The sequence below is a fragment of the Schistocerca nitens genome, chromosome 4, assembly GCF_023898315.1.
Source record: "Schistocerca nitens isolate TAMUIC-IGC-003100 chromosome 4, iqSchNite1.1, whole genome shotgun sequence".
NCBI classification, from domain to species: Eukaryota; Metazoa; Arthropoda; class Insecta; order Orthoptera; family Acrididae; genus Schistocerca; species Schistocerca nitens.
In genome coordinates, this window is record NC_064617.1 from 968966730 (window position 1) to 968991331 (window position 24602).

Consider the following 24602-nt stretch of genomic DNA (forward strand, 5'->3'; position numbering starts at 1 on the left):
AGTACGGGAAGCCAGAATCCATTTACCTCAAGGCTTTCCTCTTTCTTGTTCAAACTGTTCGCATGTTTTTGTATTTCTACAGCTTCTCTGAACAAGCGCGTGTGATAGTGCTTCTCTACAGCCAGAACTTCCATGTCAGTGAATTTTATTACGTGGTCGGTCTCATTCAGTGCATTTTTCTTTTGTTTCCTTCACTGCTTGCTCAATATACAGATTGAATAACATCGGGGATAGGCTACAACCTTGTCTCACTCCCTTCCCAACCACTGCTTCCCTTTCATGACCCTCAACTCTTATAACTGCCATCTGATTTCTGTACAAATTGTAAATAGCCTTTTGCTTCCTGTATTTTACCCCTGCCACCTTCAGAATTTGAAAGAGATTATTCCAGTCAACATTGTCAAAAGCTTTCTCTAAGTCTACAAATGCTAGAAACGTAGATTTGCCTTTCCTTAATCTAGCTTCTAAGATAAGTTGTAGGGTCAGTATTGCCTCACGTGTTCCAATATTTCTACGGAATCCAAACTGATCTTCCCCGAGGTTGGCTTCTACTAGTTTTTCCATTCACCTGTAAAGAATTTGCGTTGGTATTATGCAGCTGTGACTTATTAAACTGATTGTTCAGTAATTTTCACATCTGTTAACACCTGCATTCTTTGGGATTGGAATTATTATATTCTTCTTGAAGTGTGAGGGTATTTCGCCTGTCTCATACATCTTGCTCACCAGAGAGTTTTGTCAGGACTGGCTCTCCCAAGGCTGTCAGTAGTTCTAATGGAATGTTGTCTACTCCCAGGGCCTTGTTTCAAATCAGGTCTTTCAGTGCTCTGTCAAACTCTTCATGCAGTATCATATCTCCCATTTCATCTTCATCTACATCCTCTTCCATTTCCATAATATTGCAATCAAGTACATCGCCCTTGTATAGACCCTCTATATACTCCTTCCACCTTTCTGCTTTCCCTTCTTTACTTAGAACTGGGTTTCCAACTGAGCTCTTGATATTCATACAAATGGTTCTCTTTTCTCCAAACTCTTTGTCTTCCAATATGTCTGCTTATATATATATAACAGAGGGAAACATTCCACGTGGAAAAAATATATCTAAAAAGAAAGATGATGAGACTTACCAAACAAAAGCGCTGGCAGGTCGATAGACACACAAGCAAACACAAATATACACACAAAATTCAAGCTTTCGCAACAAACTGTTGCGAAAGCTTGAATTTTGGTTTGCTTGTGTGTCTATCGACCTGCCAGCGCTTTTGTTTGGTAAGTCTCATCATCTTTCTTTATATATATATATATATATATACCTGTCCTTTTTTCCCCCTAAGGTAAGTCTTTCCGCTCCCGGGATTGGAATGACTCCTTACCCTCTCCCTTAAAACCCACATCCTTTCGTCTTTCAATCTCCTTCCCCTCTTTCCTGATGAGGCAACAGTTTGTTGCGAAAGCTTGAATTTTGTATGTGTGTGTGTGTGTCTAACGACCTGCCAGCGCTTTCGTTCGGTAAGTCACATCATCTTTGTTTTTAGATATATTTTTCCTACGTGGAATGTTTCCCTACCTGGCGTGCTGAAGAACATTGCAGCAGGTAAGCTTTCTCGATCAAAGTTGCTAAAATTTGCAGCACCAACAATGCAATATAGTGAATCATCATAAAAAAGTCAGATGTTACTATTAATAATGTCTGCAAGGTCATTAATATACAACATGAACAGCAAGAGTTCCAACTCACTTCCCTGGGGCACACCCAAAGTTACTTCTACATCTGATGATGACTCTCCATGCAAGATAACATTCTGTGTCCCCCCTACCAAAAAAATACTCAACCCAGTCACATATTTCATGTCATCACAGTTTTGTCAACAAGCATACTTGTGGCGCTGAGTCAAATACATTTTCAAAATGGAAGAAATACTGCCTTGATCCAAAGCTCCCAGTATGTCATGTGAGAAAAGTTTGAGTTGTGTTCCACTTGATCAATGCTTTTGGAATCCATGATAGTTGGCTTGTAGGAGGTCATTCTGTTTCAGATGCTTCATTACATTTGAGCTCACAATATGTTCTGAAATTGTACAGCAAATCAATATCAAGCATACTGGACAGTGGTTTTATGGATCACTTCCACTTTGCTTCTTGTATGTGGGTGAGACCTGTGCTTTCTTCCAACTGCTGGACATGGTTTTTTGTTTGAGGAATCTGCGATAGATTATAGTTAACAGAGAAGATAACTCAAAATCAAATTCAGGGTAGTATCTGATAGTGATTCCACCAGGCCCTGGAGCTTTGTTTAATTTCCCCCCCGTCACAAATATGAGGGTCACTCCAAAAGAAATGCACACCATTTTTTTTTAATCCATCTTTTATTCTACATGTCTGAAAGTTTTACCGTGTGTAGGTACATCTATTAGGAACAATATTTTCATTTCTCCACAATTTCCATCCCTCTCAACTGCCTTGCGCCATCTTGGAACCAGCGCCTATATACCCGCACGGTAAAATTCTGGACCAACCTGTTGGAGCCACTGTTTGGCAGCATGCACAAGGGAGTCATCATCTTCCAATCTTGTTTCACAAAGAGTCTTTCCCAAAGACATGATAGTCACGTGGAGCCAGGTCAGGACTGTAAGGCGGGTGTTTCAGTGTTGTCCATCCGAGTCTTGTGATCGCTTCCATGGTTTTTTGACTGACATGTGGCTGTGCATTGTCGTGCAACAGCAAAACATCCTGCTTTTGCCAATGTGGTCGAACATGACTCAGTCGAGCTTTAAGTTTCTTCAGTGTCATCACGTATTCATCAGAATTTGTTTTAATCGAAAACAGTGGCGTGTTTCGTCACAGGGTTATTTGGTAAGCGTAATAGCATTACAGAGATATTTAGCAAACTCAAGTGGCAGACTCTGCAAGAGAGGCACTCTGCATTGCGGTGTAGCTTGCTGTCCAGGTTTCGAAAGGGTGTGTTTCTGGATGAGGTATTGAATATATAGTTTCCCCCTACTTATACCTCCCGAGGAGACCACGAATGTAAAATTAGAGATATTCGAGAGCGCAAGGAGGCTTTCCAGCAGCCGTTCTTCCCATGAACCATATGCGACTGGAACTGGAGAGGGAGGTAATGACAGTGGCACATAAAGTGCCCTCTGCCACACACTGTTGGGTGGCTTGCGGAGTTTAAATGTAGATCACAATTTATTTACTATGGCGACCAGTTTCGACCACTACTGTGGTCATCTTCTGACCAATGAGTTAGAATCTTGGTCTGCTGGAGAATCACTACTGAGTGATAATAGATATTTGTAACACATTGATCACTGTCACTCCCATAATGTATTCAAAAGTAAAGAATTTATGGTGGTTCCATACACAAAACGGAACAAAAAATTTACGTATCCTAGCTTTCGGAACTTTGTTCCTTCGTGAGAGAGGGGAAGAAGCGAAAGTGGATTCAGTTACTCACAACCCATGTTATGAAGCAACAGGGGAAAGGTAAACAGGGAGGGTAGCAAAAATGGAGGCATGGGTGTCAGAGGGAAGCCAAAGATATTCTACTGTAAGTACTGTGCCAGCTTCAAACCAAAGAGGATGCATACAGAAATAAAGAGGTATATAGTATAAAGATAAACAAAACTATGTAGGATGAAAAAATGCGTGAATGGCTAAAGAGGAAAGGGAAAGAGAAGACTGAAGGGTAAATGGGAGTGAGGTTGGTTAACGTAGGGTCAGTCCAGGGGAAGGCGGGATGAAAGGATGTGTTGGAGTGCAAGTTCCCATCTTCGCAGTTCCGAGGGACTGGTGTTGGGTGGGAGAAGCCAAATGGCATTTACAGTGTAGCAGGTTCCTAGAATTACGCTGGAGGACATGCTCTGCTACTGGGTATTGGACATCTCCTAGGCGGACAGTTCGTCTGTGCCTGTTCATGTGCTCAGCCAGTTCAGTTGTCATACCAATGTAAAAGGCTGTGCAGTGCAGGCATGTCAGCTGATAAATGACGTGTTGTTTCACACGTGGCCCTGCCTTTAATTGTGTATGTTTTACCAGTAGCAGGACTGGAGTAGGTGGTTGTGGTGGGGGGAGGGGGGGGGGGGTGCATGGGGCAGGTTTTGCAGTGGGGTCAGTTACAGGGGTAGGAACCGCTGGGTAGAGAAGGTTGTCTAGGAATATTGTAGGGCTTGACAAGGATGTTACGGAGGTTAGGGGGGCAATGAAAGGCAACTCTGGGTGGTGTGGGGAGAATATTGTCAAGGGATGATCTCAGTTCAGGACTTGACTTGAGAAAGTCATATCCCTGGTGGAGCAATTTGTTGATGTATTCAAGGCCAGGATAATATTGAGTGACAAGGGGGATGCTTCTGTGTGGTCTGGGGGTAGGAACATTGTTGTTGGATGGGGAGGAAAGTATTGCTCGGGAGATCTGTTTGTGGACAAGGTCTGTAGGATAGTTGCGGGAGAGGAAAGCACTGGTCAGGTTATTGGTGTAATTGTTGAGGGATTCGTCACTGGAGCAAATACGTTTGCCACGAATACCTAGGCTGTAGGTAAGGGAACGTTTGATGTGGAATGGATGGCAGCTATCAAGGTGAAGGTACTGTTGTTTGTTTGTGGGTTTTATGTGGACAGAGGCGTGGAGGTGAGCTTCAACAAGATGAAGGTCAACATCCAGGAAGGTGGCTTGGGTTTTGGAGAAGGACCACGTGAAATTCAGATTCGAAATGGGGTTGAGGCTATGGAGGAAATTAAGGATGTTTTTTCACAATGAGTCCAGACCACAAAGATGTCATCTATAAACCTATACCAGGCCAGGGGAAGCAGCTGTTGGGTCTCCAGGAAAGCCTCTTCCATGCGGCCCACGAAGAGGTTGGCATAGGATGGAGCCATCCTGGTTCCCATGGCCATTCCCCTGATTTGTTTCTAGGTCTGGCCTTCAAAGGTGAAGTAATTGTGGGTGAGGATGAAGTTGGTAAGTGTGATAAGATATGAGGTTTTTGGAAGATCTTCGGATGGGCGTTGGGAGAGGTAGTGTTCAAGGGCAGAGACCATGGGTATGTGGGATGTTTGTGAAAAGGGATGTAGCATCTATGGTGACAAGAAAGGTTTCAGGTGGGAGTGGGAATGGATTTGAGGCGTTCTAGGAAGTGGTTTGTGTCTTTGATGTAGGATGGGAGTCTGCAGGTGATAGGTTGGAGGTTTTGGTCTACCAGAGCTGAGATACATTCTGTTGGGGCTTTGAAGCCTGCCACAATGGGACGGCCAGGATGGTTCTCTTTGTGGATTTTGGGTAACAGGTAGAAGGTAGGGGTATGTGGCTCAGGTGAAGTGAGTAGGTCTATGGAAGCCGTTGTGAGGGACCTTGGATTTTTAAGATTTTCTGCAGCTCAGTCTGGATGGAGGGAATGGGATCCTGGGTAACAGCTTTGTAGGTTGAGGTGTCAGAGTTGATGCAGTCCTTCTGCCACATACTCCACATGGTCAGGTACCACAGTTGTGGAGCCTTTATCTGCCGGGAGGATGACAATAGAGTGGTCTGTTTTCAGCTCCTTAATAGCACGGGATTCAGCTGGGGTAATGTTGGGGGTTGTCTGGATGTTCTTCAAGAAGGACTGGGAGGCAACACTTGACGTAAGGAATTCCTGAAATGTCTGCAAGGGATGGTTTTGGGGGAGGGGAGGAGGATCCCTTTGAGAAGGCGATCGGAACTGTTCTAGACAGGATTCAACACTGTGTCTAGTATTTGGGGGCTGTGTTTGGGTGGTGAAGTGATATTTCCAGTTGAGGTTCTGGGTGAATGAGAGATCTTTAACCATGGCAGTGTGGTTGAATTTGGGCGTGGGGCTATAGGTTAAGCCTTTTGATAGAACAGATGTCTCTGGAGGAGAGAGGGATCTGGATGTGAGGTTTAGAACTGAATTGGGACTGGTGATATGTGGCATTTGACTGTGGTTATACTTGAGATTTGGTCTGTGAGGGGTATGTGCTGGGACTAGGAGATTGAGTAAGGAGGCTAGGCTAGGTCTGTTGGCTATGGGGGGGGGGGGGGGTTGTTGAAGTTGCTGTTGTGGTTGGTGGTGTTGTGAGGGATAGGGAGAGGGACCCCACTACTTAGGTGTTGCACTAGCACTGTGGATAGTTTTCTCAGGTGGTGTGTGGCATGGAACTCAAGTTTACAGCTGGCTTCTAGGATGATGTTCCTGAGTGTGTTCTCCAAGCAGGAGTTTGAGAGGCAGAGGACTTTGAAGAGAGATAGGAGCTGTTGGGAGTGGTGGTTACACAAAGTAGTGTAGAGATTCAGGACAAGTGGGGTAAGAGCTAAGGATTGAAGGTTCTGGAAATCCAGGAGAGACTGGTGGAAGGAGGGATTGCACCCAGAGATGCGAACTTTTAAGGTAAGTCCTTTAGGGGTAATTCTGAAGGTTAAACAGGACCGGAGGAAATGTATATAGGATTGCAGTTTGGCTATGGTGAATGCATGTTTCCGGAATGAATAAATAATATGGTATAGGATTAGAGTACATAGTGGGTAACTGGTGGGTAGGGAAATTAAATAAATAAAGTTAAAATAGTAACAATAAGAAGGAATAAAACAAGGAGGGAAGGATGAGAAAGAAAATGTGTTTGTAATGTTCAGTACCAAAGGAAGACCACTACATAAGAAAAACACTATACGGAAAAAAAAGGAAAAGTACAGATAAAGGTTGACCAGACCAATTGAGTATGTCCAGATCAGGGGAAACGAACACACGTTGCTCAATTTTCTGTTCTGTTTTGTGTATCTATCGGCTGTACTGAGCTGATGTAAGTACTGGCCAGCCCCTCTATCTCTTTGTTAGTATTTGTTTCACATCTTTATATGAGATTTTCCATTAATCATTTAGAATTTCTATCACTTGCATGGCAACTGTAAAGCCACATAAATAGAAGTGTATTGTAAACAGGTCTTGATACAGATCTATTCAACTATTTTCTTTCAGAAATACCAATGTAATGAAGTAAATATTAAGATATTAACAAAAGATAAGCAGGCACTATCTAATGGATGAAGCAATGTGGTTGCTACATGTCCAAAATTTTACGGTATTGGACAAACGAGAAAAATTTTTTTTGCTGCTTATTGAACTCCTTTATAAATCAGACAGCTTCAATAATGGGCAATAAAAGTCGTCTTCTCTCTCTGGTGTGGTAAGTATGGACGTCACATCATTCTCAAATTGTGATGGATTATTTGTGATGAATTTCACCGCAGGTAACCAGCACATGTTATTCAAACTGCTTGCTTCTGTACAATTGATACCTTCTTTCTAAGTGACAAGTTAGCCCAGAAAATTATTGAGAGCAAATATGGAAAATATGTTAGGAGATCGATTTGTTTGTTTCCAAGACTAGCAATTATATGAAGAGCAAAAGTAGCTGAACTTAAGTTGTCTGAGAACCTCATTAATGTGTTTCTTATAGTTTTCATCAGTTTAAGTACTACCAAAAATTTGGAGCATTCTACACTATGTTATATCAATTGTTGGTAGGACTATTTGTTGAACAAAATTTAATACAGTGTGTTTTACCCAGATTTAGGGATAGTCCATTTTCAGAGAAAGCTTAATAATTATTTGGAATTAACTCTCTTCTGTCACTTTCTCTCTCGCATGAGCTATTAATAATATCTGAAAAAGGAACTAAATCTGCACGTTGAATTTCAAGTGGAAGGTAGGTCACATACATAAGGAACAGGAGTGGATCCAAAATCAAATGCTGCCGGACTCCCTTTGTCTTTACTCCCCAGTCATTAAAAATTTCTACCTTTGCAAAATTGCTTGATTTATTCAGCACAACATTCTGCATTAAGTTTGTTAAGAATGATTTGAACCAATTGTGTGCAAAGCCATCAATACCATAAAACTTGAGTTTTTTTAAGAAAGTAATGTGATCTACACAATCAATTGCCTTGAACAGTTCACAAAAATACCAACTTGTGATATTTTATTATTTAAGGCCTGTAACATTTGGTGGGTGAATGTATAAAACAGCATTTTCGGTTGAGCAACCCTTCTGAAATTAGAACTCTGATATGGTAAGCACACTGTTCCTACGTAAATATGAGAATAGTCTTGAGTACATTACTTTTCCAAATATTTTGGAAGAACATGTCAGTCAGAAAATTAGACAATAGTTGTTTTCAGCCTTGTCACTTTTCTTATGAAGAGGTTTAACATGTGAATGATGCTGGTACTACTTATGACTGCTTAAAGTTTTGTGAAATGATTTTAGTACAGGGCGTACATAAAGTCCGGGAACACTTTCAATTATTTATTGCACAAGAACCAAACATTGTACAGATATCATACATATGTCATTTTGAAGAGAAACCCTGAAAGTTTTTTTCTTCATGTACACCACCACACTGTAGTTTGGTAAATTCTTGGCACCTGAACATGGAGCTGCCACATCTATGGATTGGCCATGCTACAGCAGGGGACAACTGTTCCATGAAATGGCCTCCCTGATCACCAGATCTCACTCTGTGTGACTTTTTTTCTGTGGGGACACATTAAAGATCTCTACCACGTGATGTAGCAGAGCCCCAGAAGAGAATACAGGAAGCAACTGCCACAGTCGACAATGCCATGTTGGGACAGGTATGGCAAGAATTTGATTACCATATTTATGTCTGCTAGGTCACTCATGGTTCACATATCGAATGTTGGTAAAAAAACTTTCAGAGTTTCTCTTCAAAATGCAATATGTATGACATCTGTACAGTGTTTAGTTCTCGTGCAATAAATAGAAAGTGTTCCCAGACTTTATGTAAACACTGTATATTCCCCTGCTACTTCAACTGAGCCATTTCAGCCTACTTTAGAAAGTAATTAACTTCTGTTTCCTCCCCATTTGATTTGCCTACCTTCAGTCTCTATAAATGAACTAATGGCATCAAAAACTTCAAATTCGTTGTACTCTATTATATTAGAATAATACAACTAACTTATTCTACAGCAGCAAAACTGTGAATCTGTTTCAATATTCCAAAGCTGGCCTGTGTCTGCAGCCTCGATTTCCTCAAGGTAGTCTTCACCGCGAGTTAAAACTGGTAAAAAAATTAATGAAAACTACCTAGCAATCTAAAGCAATTACAAATCATAAAAAATAAACGTGCTTTACATTCACAGGACTTCATAAAACATCACATCTGAAATTTATTTGCCTTTGTCAGCCATCTGGCACAGCACAACAACCACCTATTCAGTTAAGAACATGTATGAAAAGTACACACACAAATATATAATTATATGTATATATATACAGACATCTTTTTAGAACACATATTTAATTTCTTTATGGGAAAATACAGCTATGATGGAATGAGTATCAGGCCAATCCAATGAAGAAAAACTTACAAAATGCATTCAATGGAAGGCAAAGTAATTAAATTAAATCTGTCAGTAATGTTATTTTATGATTTATATACAGAAGACACATCTGTGGTTCCCCACATTGCAATGCAAAAAGAACAAAATCAGACAAGAATTTACAAAATAAGTATACCAACAATTTAACAGCAACTCAGTACAGAACATGTGGATGTTCATCAAAGGACATCAAAACTGGAGTAAAAATTGTAACAATCAATGTTTTATCAGCAAAAGAATTAACATTATGTGGAATGAGCCAATGAACACATAACAATATGAATATAATTAAGCCAGACAGGAACAAGTGTTTCTTCTAATTTTCATCAGAATAAAATTCTTTTCCTTTTTCATATTTAAAGCAATATAAAACACTGTAAATGTTTTACTCCCAGAAAGTTTTAATTCAGAGAGCTTTCATTCACTTTGGTAATAAGCATTATATTTCCAATTTACGTAATATAAAATTCTCAAAACCAAGTTAGTAAAACAACTTAAAACACCACATGTGTCACTCTCACTTCTATCACAAGAATCCAGTCGCATTACAATCTGATTAAGATTAATTATGCCACAGGTGTCGAAATATTACCATTAACTACAATGGAAACTTAAAACACTCAAATTTTGATGAAATTTTGACCAAAGACAAAAGAAGAAAAAAAAAAAAAGAAAAATAAAACACACATAATTTGACAGTGATATATAATCTGACAAAGCAGAAAATGCAACAGTATCAACAAACAAGACGAAACTTGGAATCAGTATTCATATTTACAACAGTACCTGAACAGCCAACTAGTAACTGTATATTAACACAGTCAGCAGTAATAACCACCTTAAAAATGTATGAATTACATGAACTAAAGAGATAGCTTTTCTACATATTTGTAAAAAAAAAAAAAATCAACATTCTGCAACAGCTTATAAAGAAAACTGTCATTAACACTTATTTGAATGGAGTTAATCAGCCTCTTTATCTCTTGACAACAATAAAATTTTAGAATATGTTCTTTTTGGAATAATTAATGAAAATATATTAAATTTTTAATAGATTATACTTTATCAATTTTCCACACCGTAGATCACACATTACCATAAACTCAAATACAACCACTCTAAACAATAAAAATAAGGATATACTAAATCAGTGCTAAATTGGCCTTTCTCCATATATGTAAAGCTGTAAGCTCATAAGAAATATACAAAAGTAAGGCAACCTTAAACGTAAGATAACTGTACTGAAACCCCCTTTCTTCCTGAAAAATCAATGAAGGGGCATGCCCATTCTTGTGGATGTTGAATGACGACAAGACAGTACAGTACAGTCCAGTACAGAAAGTTGCAGTAGCAAAAGCACATTCATTCATCCTTTGGTTTAGTATCTGTCTGAGCAGCATTTGGCACATCTTCCTCCTCCTCCTCTTCGTAGTTGGTTGGTTGCTCTCCAGGCCTCAACAACCGCCCAACATACTCGTATTTTTCTATTAAAAATCACAACATGAAATACTGAATTAGATTATGTGATGTCATATCTATAAAGTTGCACTTCACTCAACAATAATGCTACATAAAGCAGTGTTTGATAACATCAAAATAATTCTATATCTAAAGGTGGCATAATGTGTCATCTACATCTACATTGTTACTCTGCAATTCACACTTAAGTGCCTGGCAGAGGGTTCATCGAACCATTTTCATACTACTTACCTACCATTCCACTCTCGAATTGCATGTGGGAAAAAGAAACACCTAAATCTTTCTGTTTGAGCTCCGATCTCTCTTATTTTATTATGATGATCATTTCTCCCTATGTAGGTGGGTGTCAACAGAATATTTTCGCATTTAGAAGAGACAGTTGGTGATTGAAATTTCGTAAATATATCTCACTGCAAAGAAAGCCGCCTTTGTTTCACTGACTGCCACCCCCAACTCTAGTACCATATCAGTGACACTCTCACCCCTATTGCGCAATAACACGAAACAAGCTGCCCTTCTTTGCACTTTTTCGATGTCTTCCGTCAATCCTACCTGGTAAGGATCGCACACCATGGAGCAATATTCCAGCAGAGGATGGACAAGTGTAATGTCGGCTGTCTCTTTAGTGGGTTTGTCGCATCTTCTAAGTGTTCTGCCAACAAAGCACAGTCTTTGTTTTGCCTACCCCACAATATTATCTATGTGGTCTTTTCAATTTAAGTTGCTCGTAATTGCAATCCCTATGTATTTATGCGATTTGACAGCCCTTAGATTTGTGCAATTTATTGTATACCCAAGATGTATCGGATTTCTCTTAGTACCCATGTGGATGACCATCTCGCACTTTTATTTTTAGTGCCAATTGCCACTTTTTGCACCATACAGAAATTCTCTCTAGATCAAGGTATTTGGAATTGATCATCTGATGATTTCTACGAGACGGTAAATTACAGCATCACCTGCAAACAATCTAAGGGAGCGGCTAAGATTATCGCCTAGATCATTTATGTAAATCAGGAACAGCAGAGGGTCTGTAACACTACCTTGCAGGGCTTCTGTTCTACTCGATGATTTAACCTCTATCACTACGAACTGTGACCTCTCCGAGAGGAAACCACGAATCCAGTCTCACAACTGAGACGATACTCCAATGCACGCAATTTGATTAGTAGTCGCTTGTGAGAAACAGTATCAAAAGCCTTCTGGAATCGATCTGTGATCCCTTGTCGAGAGCACTCATTACTTCATGGGAATAAAGAGCTACCTGTGTTGCGCAAGAACGATATTTTCTGAAACTGTGTTGGTTATGTATCAAATAAGTCATTTTCTTCAAGGTGATTGATAATGTTCGAGTGCAGTATATGCTGCAAAATCCTACGGCAAATTGAGGGGTCTGCAATTCAATGGGTTACTCTTATTTCCCTTCTTGAATATTGGTGTGACCTGTGCTACTTTCCAGTCTTTAGAAGCAGACCTTTCGTCAAGTGAGCGGTTGTATACGATTGCTAAGAAAGGCACTATTGTGTCTGCATACTCTGAAAGGAACCTGATTGGTATACCATCTGGACCAGAAGACTTGCCTTTCTTAAGTGTTTTGAGTTGTTTCGCAACACCTAAGATATCTACTTTTATGTCACTCATGCTAACATCTGTTCTGGTTTCGAATCTTGAAATTTTTACTTTGTCTTCTTTCGAGAAGGTATTACGGACAACTGTATTTAGTACCTCCGCTTTAGTGGCACCATCATCGGTAACATTTCCATCGCTATCGCGCAGTGACAGTATTGACTGTTTTTTGCCATTGGTGTACTTTACATACGATCAGAATCTCTGAGATTTCTACCATATTTTGAGACAATGTTTCATTGTGGAAACCATTAAAAGCATCTTGCATTGATGTCCGTACTAAATTTCGAGCTTCTGTGAAACTTAGCCAGTTTTGGTGATTTTGCTATTAATTTGGCATGCTTTTTTCGTTGCTTCTGCAACAGTGTTCTGGCATGTTTTGTGTACCATGGTGGATCAGTCCTGTCTCTTATTAACTTATGTGTTATGAATCTATCATTGCTGTCAATACTGTATCTTTGAATTTGAGCCATATCTGGTCTACACTTACATAATTAGGAATGGAGACTCACTCTTAGGGAGGCATCAAGCGCATTTTTATCTGCTGTTTCAAACTAATATAATTTGCGTTTATTTTTAGTGGTTTTGGTTGGTATGGTTTTGAGCCTCGCTACAATGACCTTGTGTTCATGAATCCCTGTAACAGTCATGACGCTCTGTATTAGATCAGAACTATTTGTGGCTAAGAGGTCAAGTGTGTTTTTGCAACCATTTACAATTCATGTGGGCTCATGAACTAATTGTTCAAAGTAATTCTCAGAGAAAGTAATTAGTACAATTTCAGATGTTTTCTGTCTACCACCGGCTTTGAACATGTATTTTCGCCAACATATCAAGGGTAGATTGAAGTCTCCACCAATTATAACTGTATGAGTGGGGTACTTATTTGTAATCAGATTCAAGTTTTCTTTGAACCATTCAGCTATGATGAGTCAGGTGGTCGGTAGAAGGAGCCAAATACTATTTTGGTACGGCTGTTGAGTATAACCTCTACCCATAGTAATTCACAGGAACTATCTATTTCAACTTCACTACAAGGTAACTACTACCAACAGACACAAACACACCACCACCTACTTTATTTAATCTATCCTTTCTGAACAGGGTTTGAGCCTCTGTAAAAATTTCAGCAGAATTTATCTCCGGCTTTAGCCAGCTTTCTATTCCTATCAGGTGGGACAGTCAATATACGAATTGGATTAAAATGTGCTACACAGATAGGTACAGTGTAAACCAGCTTCTGTAGCACAAACATTTTTTGTGCTGACAATGTAAAACTAGCACAACTGCCCAGTCAGCCAGTGCATATTGTGTTCGTATCCTGTAGCAAGTCACAAATTGCAATGCAATAACTGAGACAAAACTGTGTGTTGTAACATTCTCCACAATATTCGATAGGAAAAAGGTCTATGAGGGTATTCAGTGTTCTGTAAAAAGTCATGACTTTAAATTCGATTACTGAGACAATATGGTCTACTGCACCACTCACCCTACCAAGATCATCCTACACCTGATATAACTGCAATATACCCGTGTAAGAGTGGGTGCCAACTGTATAAAAGTTGGCGGCTGGAGATAAATTTTCATCTTATTTCAGAAATGGGGCTGAAGTTAGAATGAAATACACTTTGTAACACTGCTAAAATCAGCTATCAATATGACTATGGAACTTCAACTGCAGGTATTAATTGCACATCATACACACATAGTGTGTGTATCAGCCAGGCTCAGACTTGGGGGGGATATCAATAAGCTTATGTTCAACCAGACAGATAGTAAAATTAGAACAGCAATTATTACTAAAAGTGTCCAGTTTTAAAAACAGAGGAAAGTCAGCAGAAAAAGGCGTGCTGTTCAAATTCTTCGCAGTTGAAAAAGATCTATTGTTGGAAATAACTGGGTCAGTATAAAAACACAACAGAACAGAAGTTACTACAGCTATCAAAGGAAAGATTAGGAAAGAAGTTGGTCTTGATGGAGCTTTGCCTTGCTGCAACATGAAGTCTTGTGGTGTTGATGTAATTGTGGCATAAACAACAGCAGCAGCATGTCCAGGTACATGAAACCAGCCAGTTTTCCTAGCAAAGACAAATGGCTCGTAAACTTCTGAAGAGGATATAGCACGAAAGACATTAACTTTACGTGAATCATGAATGTGTTCTACAATCTCTTGTGGACATTCTGCACACCAAACATGCATGTAATACCAAACTCAACTTTCCAGAAACACGAAATGTGGCTTCCTCACCGAAAATGAACTTATGTGAAAAACAGTCTTTCTCCAGCAGCTGCTGCAAGTCATTGCAGAAGTCAGAGCAAAAGTCATTTACCCGAGTAGCCAGCACATATAACATCTGCAGTCAGTATGATTTTACTCGCAGATGTTTCTGCTGAATGCACCAAGCAGTTGACAGTGGTACCTGCAGCTCTGCTCGGACATCTTGTTGATTTTTTTTCAGGCTCCTGATGACTGACTCTTCCACATGCTCCACCTCTTCTGGTGGCAGTCCCAGCTGCCCACACCACTCCATATAAGCAGCCAGTCTCACTGAAGATATTGTACCACTCAGGGATTGTTTTGTTTGTTAAAGTTTTCACTTAATATTTGGTATGAAATCATCATTGAACTGTCAAAATTGACCCACATTTATGAAATTCAAAAGATACAGAAACAGCACAGTAACTCTAACCTACTATGTATAGACTGGAACGTCTGTGGGTTCAGTGTGGGGAGTATAGACAGACAATCGAGCGAAGTAGTTTTGAACACGTTTTCTGAAAACTGTCTTGAGCAGCTAGTTAGGCAGCCAACATGTAATGGAAATTCCTTACACCATGTGGACTTTATCAACAGTATCAGAACATAGATGGGGTTTAGTGATTATCATGTCATTGCAACAACTATGATTGCAAAAGTTAATAATATACTCAAGAAAGCTAGCATAGCACTTCTGCTAAAATGAGCACTTAGAAAGTGAATTGACATTACTTAGTTCTATAAAGACCCAACAATAATTTGTGAGGTCCAGATGGAATACCCATTTGGTTTTACGAAGCGTACTCTACGGCACTAGCCCCTTAACTGCCCTGCATTTATTACGAATCTCTCACCCAACACTAAGTCCCAAGCAACTGGAAAAAGGTGTAGGTAATTTCAATATAAAAGAAGGATAAAAGAACAGACCCGGTAAGTTACAGACCAACAACCCTAACATTGGTTGGTTGCAGAATCCTTTAACATATTTTTCAGTTCCAATATTATAAATTTTCTTGAGACCAAGAAACTCATGTCCACAGATCAGCATGTTTTTAGAAAGCATCAATCATGCGAAACCCGACACGATGATGTTTGCGAACTATGGATGAATGGCAGACAGACAGATTCCATATTTCAAGATATCTGGAAAGCATTTACCATAGTGTCCCATTGCAGGCTATTAATGAAGGTACAAGCATACGGAATAGGTTCCCAAATGTGTGAGTGGCTCGAAGACTTCTTAAGTAATAGGACCAAGAATGTTTACCTCAACAGCAAGTGTTCATCAGAGACAAGGGTATCACCAGGAGTTCCCCAGGGAAGTGTCACGTAACTACTATTATTCTATTTTCTATATACATAAATGATTTGGTGGGCTGGGTGGGCAGCAATCTGTGGTCATTTGCTGATGATGCTGGGGCATAGGGTGTCAAAATTGAGTGACTTACAGAGGATACAAGATGATTTGGACAATATTTCTAGCTGGTGTGATCAATAGCAGTTAGCTCTAAACGTAGAAAAATTTAAATTATATGGATGAGTAGGAAAAACAAAACTGCAATGTTCAAACACAACATTAATAGTGTCCCACTTGCAGACACATCATTTAAATATCTGGGCGTTATGTTGCAAAGCGATATGAAATGGAACAAGGATGTGAGGATCATGGCAGAGAAGGTGAATGGTTGACTTTGGTTTATTTGGAGAATTTTGGGAAAGTGTGGTTCATCTGTAAAGGGGGCTATGTATAGGACACTAGTGGGACCTATTCTCTATTACTGCTCGACTGTTTGGAACCCGTACCAGCTCAGATTAAAGAAGACATCGAAGCAATTCAAAGGTGGACTGCTAGATTTGTTACCAGTAGGTTTGAACAAAATGCAAGTGTTACAGAGATCCTCTGCAAACTCAAATGAGAAACCCTGAAGGGAAGGTGGTGATCTTTTCAAGGAACACCATTGAGAAAATTTAGAGAAATGGCATTTGAAGCAGACTCCAGAATGATTCTACTGCCACCAAAATACATTTGACATAAGGACTACACAGATCAGATAAGAGAAATAGCCCTCATTCGGGGACATATAAACAGTTGTCTTTCTCTCAGTCTATTTGTGAGTGAAACAGAAGAGGAGATGACTAATAGTGGTACAGGGTACCCACTGCCATGCACTGTACGGTGGTTTGTTGATTATGTATGTAGATGCAGACGCAGATTATACACCATGTTCTGCTATGCAGCTAAATCAGGTGCTTACTGTGAAATGAAACTTGGAGAGATGCTCTATCCACTGATATGTGCCCTTTTTCTGGATGTCTCTTAGTTTGCACATGCAGCCATTTTCTGAAGCCTTTGAGGCACTAAAGAACAGCTCCATATTTCAACCTATACTTGAAAAGTTGTTGAAAAATTATTGATAATTGTACCAGTGTCTTCACGAAACTAATTCACGCCAATACTATAAAAGGTCTAGACGGAACCAATTCATGCCAATATTACAAAAGGTCTAAATAATGTGGAATTTTTAACAAAGTACTGAAGTAACAACAATACATGCAATGCACCAGAAAACAGAATTTTTCTGTACCAATGATGGTATTGTTAAACCAACTGTAGCAAAGGTGAAGGTGACAGCAGAGACCTACATTTTTTGGCCAACTTTGCTAACACCTGTTTTTAAAAATATTCAAGACAGTAATGTACTCTACAGGAGTATCAAATTTAAGTAGGAACCATTTACTCAGTACATCACTCTTTGGTTTCCAGTTGGTCACCAGATTGAGAAAGTCCTCTATAATCAGAAGTCTTAAATATATGTATTTGTCTCATTTCCTTTCAGCACTGAATTGCTCTGCATCACACTTTTTGCAGCTCTTCCTCTTGAATAAAGCATCCATTTTTACTGAAAGTGTAATCATTTGTTCTTATATATACAAAAATTAACCTACCAATTTCCGTCCCCATTAGATAATGCATTTGTGGTGCACCATTGTTTTGTCTTAAGAGTGTGTTCTGGGGCTCGGGAAGCTATACCTCAATTACACAGGTAAAACAATGAATAATCAATGTAAATAATTTCCTAAAAATTTATATAATCCTATTTTTTGTAGCTTCCTGAACAACAACAACAACAACAACGTATTTTTTATGACACTGAATGAAGGTTGTTCACTGCACACAACAATAACTGTAGTTATGGTAATTATGATTTAATGGCTAGCATAAAACTAGGTCCCTTCTACACCCCCCCCCCTCCCTTTTTTAAGCAAGGGATACTGTGTAGATTAGACCATTCTGCAACAGATTTCATGATTAATATGAATATATACACCTAGCAGTAAATGTTTCAAACAAAAAGAATTTGAAACCCTGAAAAGCTATTAATGTAACATTTATTCGAAAATGTGGTCAGAAGGTACAGTTAACAAAATCATGAGAACTTAGTATTCGAACACTATGAAGCAGTGTGTTGATAAAATGTGTAACTTCGATAGTGGGACAGTTTCCAAACTATACTTCAGATCATATTAAATTGAGACCTCATTAAAGGTAAAAGACTAATAAAAACTGAAGTAAATTTTACGCTGTTGTATTTCTGTTATCTACTATTTTCATTAACTGTAAAACTATCTACTATTTTTTATTAATTGTAAAACTCTTTCCACGTCACAATGAGATAGCAACAATTATGATCCGTGAAACATACAAATAGCAATATGTTTGGGTGAAGACTATTTTTATCAATAAATAATAGTCACTGGCATGCATGCATGCATGCAGTAAACAGCATGATTGTAGTTTTCAGCTTTCCACTGTATTTTTAATAAAGTAATAAATTTTGTTAGCACAGACAGAAGTTATTTTTAAATCAAATGCTAGCAACGGGGTTAATTTTATTTAAGGTGTTGGTAACATTCAATGCGCCAAGACAAACAGGGAAACAGTTGTACCTTCAATACAAAAACAATGAAAGGATGAGGTGATGCAGCAAATAGCTGCAAGGTCGTTGCAGTGGTAGCAGACAAGACCACTGACAAAAGGGGGTTGTCATGTTTTGGCTGTGACAGTAAAAGACTGTTGGGACTTGGAATAAACAAAAACTTTTCATTGCGAGTGTGCAAGTTCTTGATACAGCAAACTCCACTCAGTGTAGTTGGGTGCAATATTGGCTGTTTGGCATTAATATTCAATGTGATAACATTAAAAGCTGCTGTAGCTGACAGTGTTAGGTATATAAATAAATGTGTCAGTTCATTGCAAATAACTGTAGGCGACCATTTAATCCATGTTCAGTGTTGAGCACACAAGATGAATCTGATAACTAATTTTTTTTTCCAAGGAGCTTTTGAAACAACTCAGCTATAACTAAAAGAATGCTTTCCTGAATACTGGAAAGAGAAAACCTTTATATCCACAGTTTTGAAAGGCAAAGAAGAGGGATCCAAAAGGCATTTCCTCTTCTGGTGTTAACACGTTGGAGCTCTCCACTTTCCACAGTCACATATGGAGGAAAATATTTTGAAGACATGGTGCAATTCTTTTACAGTGTTGATCTGCAGGAACTGTCCAACACAGCTATTGGTTACAATAATTCACTGTCTAGTGATGATATAAGTTCAATTCTTGTGGAAGTCATGTTTATAAGAACATGTAAAATGATTTGATGAACATTAGTGTGTACTTAAAAGAGTCTGCAAATCACCCTACCTCAAATGAATCATGCTCAAAGTTAAACGTCTGGAAAATGGTGTTGCTATTATGGCAGTTGGAAATTCTGTGAGGAAACCAGCAAGCTCATGAACAAGGTGAAGATGCATACTCTTCAGGCACAGTTGAGAGAAACACTTTAACCTACCAGATTGCATCTCCAAACAAAGGTGATAATGCTCATGGCTACAAATTCATTGAAGTCCCTGTTCTCAGTCCTACGGTTGTGTTTCAACCCTAGGACGGTAATCACAAACTCTGTTAATGATGAATGGCAAAGAGTCTCATGTATAACTTTGATGGCAGCTCTTAGTAACATGGGCATTCTGAAAGGACACACATCACTTCAGAATTTAGTAGAAAGCAGCTTTCAGCAGGAACTGTGGATATTGTCAAAAACCTGTAGGCAACTAAATTTGACAGACCACAATTTGCTGCAGCTGCAGTGAAGGCAATTTGAATACCATGTTCAAACAGAGACTCGGAGCGGTTATTTTCATAAAATAACGAATTACTAACAATCTCACACAAGAGTACTTTGAACAAATAACAATGATTTCACATGAAAAACTGACTTTGGTGTACAGGTAAGTGTTCAATTTTTCTTTGAGAAAATCAACTGGTTTAATATAAATGTTTATCTTTCTGTACAATAATGAAATGCGTTTGATGTATAATGTCTAATAATTACAATATAACTGAGAAGTATATTTCCATTCTCAACGAAGTACTGAATTTCAAAGAAAAAGACAAAAACAACAGCTTTAAAATCTGTTGGGAGAATTTCTTTCTCTGTCCAAAAATTGAAATAAATCTGATGTGTTATGACTAATAAATATAATTAAATTGTGAGGTTTATTTTCATTTATAACATAGCACTGAAAACAAATAAGACAAAAATAAAGAATAAATATGAAAAATATAAAATGAGAAAATGGGCAAAAAACAACACCGAAATTGGGCAAAAAAATAAAACAATTTTTTCCTGTCTGTACTTATGCCATAATTATGCTATACTCATAACTTAGAAAGTAGTGTTGATTGCACAAAAGTGAGAAGAGAGAGTAATGTGATGTTCAAGTCAACTTTTACAGGGGCAGACAAAAATATGGAAACACTTAAGAACAATACATTACCATGCCTAATAAGATTTAAGAAAACTTTTGCCATTCAAAACAGCTTTGAGTCCTCTCCAAACTGACAAAATACAGATCCTGTTTGGTTGTCACAGGAATCTTATACCATTCTTCCTGCAACATAGCAGCAAGTTCAGGTAACAATGATGGTAGCAGACAGTGATCATGCTACCTTCTCTCCAAAGTAGACCTCAAAGGCTCAATACTAGATCTAGTGACTGGTGGCCACGCGAGATGAAGCAATTCATCCTCGTGCTCACAAAACCAGTATTGGATGATGCAAGCTGTGTGAATTGGAGCCTTGGTGTCTTGGAACACAGCATCACCTGGGAATAGACATTGTACCATGGTATGGGGCTGATAGGCCAAAATAGTCACATAATCCTTGGTGGTGAAGTGACCTTGCAGAGTAACCTTGGGGCCCAGGGAATATCATCATATGGCTTCCCATGTCACTGAAACCCCCCCCCCCCACCACACTTCACTCTTGGGACAAAGTCAGCCAGAAGTTGGAAACTGAAATGCAACTCACCCGACAACGTTACATTCTTCCATTGATCTACAATCCAGATTTTATGGCTACAACACCACATTTCCCTGTTATGGGCATTTGCGTCACAGATGAGAGGCCTTGGAATTCCAGCTGGCTGTGCAACTGCTAATACTTTTTTATTTAAGAAGTTAAAGACGATGGAATCACTGTGCGTGTGTGCGCCTATGAGAGAAGTGTGGGTAATGAGTGCTATCAGTGTAGGGTTGGGGGAAGGTGTAGCGCCAATTGTGGCAGCATGCAGGGACATGTTGGGCACAGGGTGGGTCTGCAAGGTGCAGTCAGGAAGTTTGCATGGACGGTGGGAGAAGGTGGGGGGAGACAGGAAAGGAGAGAAGTGGAAGAAGACTAGTAGATGTAATGGCACAACAGAAGGCTGTTTAGTGCTGGAGAGGGAGCAAGGATAGGGATAGGTAGGTGGAGGACAGAGACTAGTGAAGGTCGAGGCTGGGAGTGTTATGGAAATATGGAATACATTGCAGGGAGAGTTCCTAGCTATGCAATTCATAAAATCTGTTGCTGGTAGGAAGGATCCAGACTGTGCAGGCTGTGAAGAAGTTACTGAAGTGAAGCACATTTTGTTGGGCAGCATGTTCAGCACCTGGGTGATCCAGCTGTCCCTCGGCCACAGTTTGTCAGTGGGCATTCAGACGGACAGACAGCTTGTTGGCTGTCATGAACACGTAGGAAGCAGCACAGTGGCTGCAGCTTAGTTTATCGATCACTCCCAACCCCTTACCTCACGGCTCATATGCCTGTTCCACACATCCTCATACCACCACATACTACAGAATGGTCACAGGGACCTCCTACCCCATCATCAAAGGCAGGGCTACTTGTGAAAAGGGCCACCGACAAACTGTGACTGTGACACAGCTGGACCATTCAGTTGCTGAACATGCTGCGTAACACAAACTGCTTCACTTCAGTGACTGCTTCACAGCCTGTTCCATATTGATCCTTGCAGTCAATGCCAGTTTCTCTGAACTGCACAGGTGGAAACACCTCCTGCAATATACCCCACGTGCCTGTAAAACCCTGGCCCCAACTTTCCATAGTCTTTGTCCTCCACCTATCTGTTCTGTTCTCACTGCAGCACTTTGCACCCTTCCATTCCACCAACACACCCACTACTCTTTTCCGGCTTCTCTCCTTTTCTGATATAATACAAGGACCCCCACCTGCAACTCCCGACACCCCAACAGGACCCTGCATGCTCCCAGAAGCAGCACTACACCTTTCCTGACCCCTACACTGCCATCCTCACCCCCCCCCCCCCCCCCCCCCGCTCCTGACCAATGCCACATCCTTATTCCTACCACCCAAGCCAGACTGCTGCATCTACCAGTCACAGTTGCAGACTACAGTCAGCTCACAGCAACCTTTGTGTGTGTGTGTGTGTGTGTGTGTGTGTGTGGGAGGGGGGGAGGCACATCCTACTTTGGAAGGAGGGCTTTTCACCAAATACTTACATGCGTCTGAAGAAAGTCTTAGTTGCAAATTGTTTTATTTATTTATTTATTGGCAATGACGAGTTTCACCCTTGTGGGTAGTGGTGTAAAATGCCTGGGCTTTGTAAGTCAGGGCAAATGTCTAAGATAAATGCCTGGGCAAATGCCCAAAATACATAAATGTCCATGCATTTATGCATTTTAAAGATTAATTGATACGTGAGGCTGAAAACTAGGTCATTTTCTCAAAATGTTAAATTTTTAGTGCCACATTTGCCACACACTGCAGCATTACAAGAACCTCTAATATTACAGCACTCAACAGCCTGAAAATCAAGGGGACTTTGCCGTTCCACTGGACTGATGCCATGATTTCAGCTTTTGAAGCAGGAAAAAGCAGCACAGCAGATGCAGCACATCCTGAATTAGGCACCCCCTCGCACTTGTAGTTGACGTGAGTCAAACAGTGATTGGGGCTGTTCTGCAACAATTGTATGAAGATATATGGCAACTTTTGGCTTTCTGCTCCCATAAATTGTCAACATTTCAGCAGATGTGGAGGACATACAATCAGGACCTCCTTGCGATATATGAAGTGATAAAACACTTTCGCCCACAACTGGAAGTATGGGAGTTCACAATTTTTACGGAGCACAAGCCACTAACGTATGCATATTGGCAGACCAACAACTGCTCACTTCGCCAACACAATCAAATTGTTTTCACAGCACAATTCAGCACAGACATCGTGCACTTACCTGGTAATGACAATGTTGTGGCCGACTGTGTCTATCTCACATCTATGGCATTTCAAACAGCTCTAGCACTGGGGATTTTACCCAACTCTCTGAGGCACAGAAAACTAACCAAAAGTTTTGATGTACTCTCAAGGATCCATCAAGAGAACTTAAGTTGAGATTAGTTAATGCGCTCAGTGCCAACACCAAAATATACTGTGACCTCTTGACCAAACCAGGCCTTTCTTACCGGTATTGTTTTGCGAGTCCACCTTTCACAACCTGCACAACTTACGTCATCCGGGCTTCACGTCAACAGTTCGCCTGCTGTCTCACTGATTTGTGCGGCCGATGATTGGAAAAGTGTCGGGAATGGACCTGTACGTGTGACAAATGCCAATGGAGCAAGGTCAACCATCAAGTAGAGGCACCTGTTGAGAACTTTCCAATCACTAACACGTGATTTGCACACTTCCATACCGATGTTGTGGGACCATTATCTTCTTCCAATGGACAATGATACCATACTACCACGACCGATTGCTTTATACGCTGACTCGAAGCAATACCGATAGATAACATATCTGCAGAAAATATGGTGTCCGCCTCCACAGCAAGATCGATTTCTTATTTTGGCTGCCTGCTGTACATAACGACAGAGCACGGCTGACAAATCAGACCTGTTCTAACTCACAATGTTCTGCAGCCCAGTGCATTACAAGACCAAGAGTTACCACCCAAGCAGCAACGGTATGACTGAGCACTGGCATCGCTTGCTCAAGGTGGCAGTAATGAGTCAGGATTTAGATTATATGTCAGCACTGCCAATTATATTTCTGGTCCTCTGGATGATATAAATCTGAATTAGACACTTCATTTGCAGAACTTGTTTATGGTGAAACCTTGCACCTACCTGGAGAGTTTGTAAAAGCATAAGCATCACTATCACCCAACACCTGTGACTTTGCACTCTGACAGAGAGAAAATGTCACCAGACATTGCCCCCTCAAGCTTCAAGGCACGGCACCTCCACCACCTAAAGTGCATCAAGCCCTACAGACATGCACTTAACGTCATACTCTGCAACCACCGCGCACTGGTCCCCACAAGGTACTGCAGCAAGGGGGACACACCTTTGAGATACTGGTTAATGACCAGCTTACTACAGTCTCTATAGACAGAGTTAAATCGGTGAATGTTCCACACGATGAGCGACCACCCGATGTCCAACACTGACACTGGCACTACCCGTTGCAGAAC

General features: G+C 40.1%; 1 protein-coding gene across 1 annotated transcript in view; it reads right to left on the bottom strand.

Annotated features, from left to right (window-relative positions):
* Window positions 1–9164: 9164 nt before the first annotated feature.
* LOC126253656 (membrane-associated progesterone receptor component 1) overlaps window positions 9165–24602 on the bottom strand; it is a 48233-nt gene continuing 32795 nt past the window's right edge. The window contains exon 3 of the mRNA XM_049955170.1: window positions 9165–10885. Coding sequence (XP_049811127.1) covers window positions 10764–10885 — 122 coding nt within the window. The 3' untranslated portion in view covers window positions 9165–10763. The remainder of the gene's footprint in view (window positions 10886–24602) is intronic.